Source organism: Triticum aestivum, chromosome 2A (assembly GCF_018294505.1).
Source record: "Triticum aestivum cultivar Chinese Spring chromosome 2A, IWGSC CS RefSeq v2.1, whole genome shotgun sequence".
Classification (NCBI taxonomy): Eukaryota; Viridiplantae; Streptophyta; class Magnoliopsida; order Poales; family Poaceae; genus Triticum; species Triticum aestivum.
The window spans coordinates 675,890,164-675,892,826 of NC_057797.1; the positions used below are offsets into that span (position 1 = coordinate 675,890,164).

Sequence of the window (2,663 nt, forward strand, 5' to 3'; positions counted from 1 at the left end):
AGCAGCGTAGTATTTTTCTCAAACAAAAAAGTATTGATAGTGTTGTTGTAGTGGGCCGGTAACTCGTGCATCAATCAATTGCTTATACGTCCCTCCCGAGGGCCCAACAAAATGGGACGAACATACTGTACATATAGTGCTCAGCCTGAGGACAAGAAGAGACAGAACGGTGGGTAGCCCCGATCATCGTAAAATAATCCCCCATGCGCTGCACGCATGATCGCGTTTGCGTCCGTCGCAATTCTGCATCAGCAAAAGTTGAGCGCATACATACATCGTGCTCTTACTGTTAGACGTTGCTTCATACGCTACTAGTACTGTGTGTGGAGACCGATCGAGCTGGCCTTTCTTCAGGAGATTTAATAGTAAGAACAGCACGCAAAATGCAGGCAAAAGCCAGGAATTCCGGGAAGAAAAATACTCTGATTTACACCCAATGGAAGATGGGAAAACGGATCTTACACGTGCAGAAAGACTGCTACTAGCTGCCAGAAAAAACCCTGCTGCTCGGACTCGAGCTGCAGGGCAAAAAGAACTGGCAGCAGGCTAGCTAGCTAATGCACCCATTGTTTGTACTCCTCTATTACAAGCTGAACCTCACCTCAGCTGGAAAAAGATTAAAGCGGGAGATCAAAGTTGCAGTCAGGTCTTGAAACCTTGACCGCAACCGCATGATATGATATCGCTTCCTAAAGCGGCATCAATTTTATTTGACCTGTAAAGTGACAAATTAAACGAATCGGTTCGATTTTTAGCGAAGATGTTAGTGTCGATCCACGAGGTTAGTAGGTAGTAACACTAGCATGCATATCGACGAAGATCCAGCAAAAGAATCTCGTCCATGCATGCATCCGGCCGGTTGTATCGTCGATCGTCAGTGCTCCCAGAGCAGCAACGGTTCCCCGAAGAAGAGACTGTCGTCGACGTCGTCCCACGGCGAACCGCAGTAGGACGGTGGCTCCGGCGACGCGAGCCCGAACTCAAGGAGGAAGTCCGGCACGTCGAGAAACGCGTAGTCGAGCCCAATGCCACCATATTCGGGTCCTGCATTCTCGATCAACGAACAATCCGGCGACGATGCCTGCTCGGGCGCTGCCGGCTCCGAAACCTCCTCAACCGCCTCCTCCTGCTGCTCCTTCGCAGCAATGCTGTCGGGCGAGAGCGCGTCGAGGGTCGACGGCGTGGCCGCGGCGAGCGCGGCGGCGGCCTGCACGTCCTTGGGCGCGGCGGACGCGGCGCGCGGCAGCTCGTGCGCGAGGTCCGGGAAGTTGAGGTGCGCGGCGCGGCCCTTGATGGCGATGGCGGCGACGTCGTGCGCGCGCGCGGCCATCTCGGCGGTGTCGAAGGTGCCGAGCCAGATGCGGGACTTCTTGCGGGGCTCCCTGATCTCGGACACCCACTTGCCCCAGGTGCGCATGCGCACGCCGCGGTACGTCGGGTGCTTCAGGTCCCTGCGCGGCCGCTTCTTGCCGGCGGCGACGGCGCTGCTGTCGTCGGAGCTCGGCGACGACGCGTTCAGGGAGCCGGAGCTCGTGTTGCTGCAGGTGCAGCAGCTGCTATTACCGGACACCTGAGGCACAACTAGCACCTGCTCGTGCTCCATTTGATCGACGTGACAACTGACAAGTGGTGGCGGCGGCGGCGACCAAGCTGGACGATTACGAGCTACGTGCTCAGCTATAGCTTGTTGCTAAACCTTGATAGAAGTTAGAGGTGATGGAGCGAGTTGGGTGTGTTGATGATGAGTGCGATGCGCGAGGCAGCGCTCATATAGTCGCCGCGCCCGTACGGACCTCCCTGCCCTCGCCGGAAGTCAATGTGGAAGCAGGATCGCCGGGGGCGCATTAGTTTTTGTGTCCCCGACGAAATGTGAATGACATGCAGAATACTACAACAGGCTACGAGCGAGCATCAGCGCATGTTGCGCGCGTGTGCCTACGCGTTTGTTTCTCGATCGCCGATGGTCAATAGCGACTACAGGGCCGGAGGGCCATCACGCTGCTGGTACATGCATTCTTTATCATTCCTCGCCTCCTACTACTACCACCCCATGGAAATGGAGGGGCTTTCCGTTGTGCAAAATGTGTGTGCGTGTTTTGGTGTAGCAGTATTCCCTTTCATTGGTAGGAGCAGGACGATCGAGCGCGAGTAGACTAATGATTAAAGCGGCGGGAAAATCTCCCCGCGCAGGCACCTGTCTGCCTGTCTCTCCCTAAAGCCACCCCACCAAATAGGCCTCGTGCCAAGTATTAAAAATGCATGTGATCGTTGCTCGTAGATCCAAAAGATTTCGATCGATCCTGTTCTTGCTTAGTATATATTACAAAGAGATTAATTAATGCGTAGAGTTCAATAATGCGAACGAGTGCCTTGTCAACTAGCACAAGGGCAAGGCAGATGGCAGATGTCAGAGCAAAATGGGTTCGTTAGAGGGGAAAAGATGGAATGATATGCATTGAGAAAACGTACATAATGCAAAGCAAAGCAAAGTAAAGTAAAGCGCTCGCAGCTGCCCGGCCGTGTTTTTCTATCTTGTTCATGATATATCTGCGTTATAAATAATGCGGCTCTCCCTCCATAATGTTATCTGGAGGAATAATCTAAGAGAAACGCTGCGGTATTCCAGCGTGGGGGCATAAAGAAAACCTAATTGGGCGAGCTCG

General features: G+C 53.8%; 1 protein-coding gene across 1 annotated transcript; it reads right to left on the bottom strand.

Moving 5' to 3' along the window:
* Positions 1 to 409: 409 nt before the first annotated feature.
* Positions 410 to 1,799, bottom strand: LOC123185880 (ethylene-responsive transcription factor ERF039-like). The gene has a single exon (XM_044597693.1). It carries the CDS (start codon positions 1,601 to 1,603, stop codon positions 875 to 877), a length of 729 nt encoding a protein of 242 aa, XP_044453628.1. The 5' UTR covers positions 1,604 to 1,799; the 3' UTR covers positions 410 to 874.
* Between the last annotated feature and the right edge of the window lie 864 nt (positions 1,800 to 2,663).

What these genes read in the sequence shown, in the direction of transcription:
- LOC123185880 (XM_044597693.1), bottom strand. Translation starts at nt 1,603, where the DNA reads ATGGAGCACGAGCAGGTGCTAGTTGTGCCTCAGGTGTCCGGTAATAGC.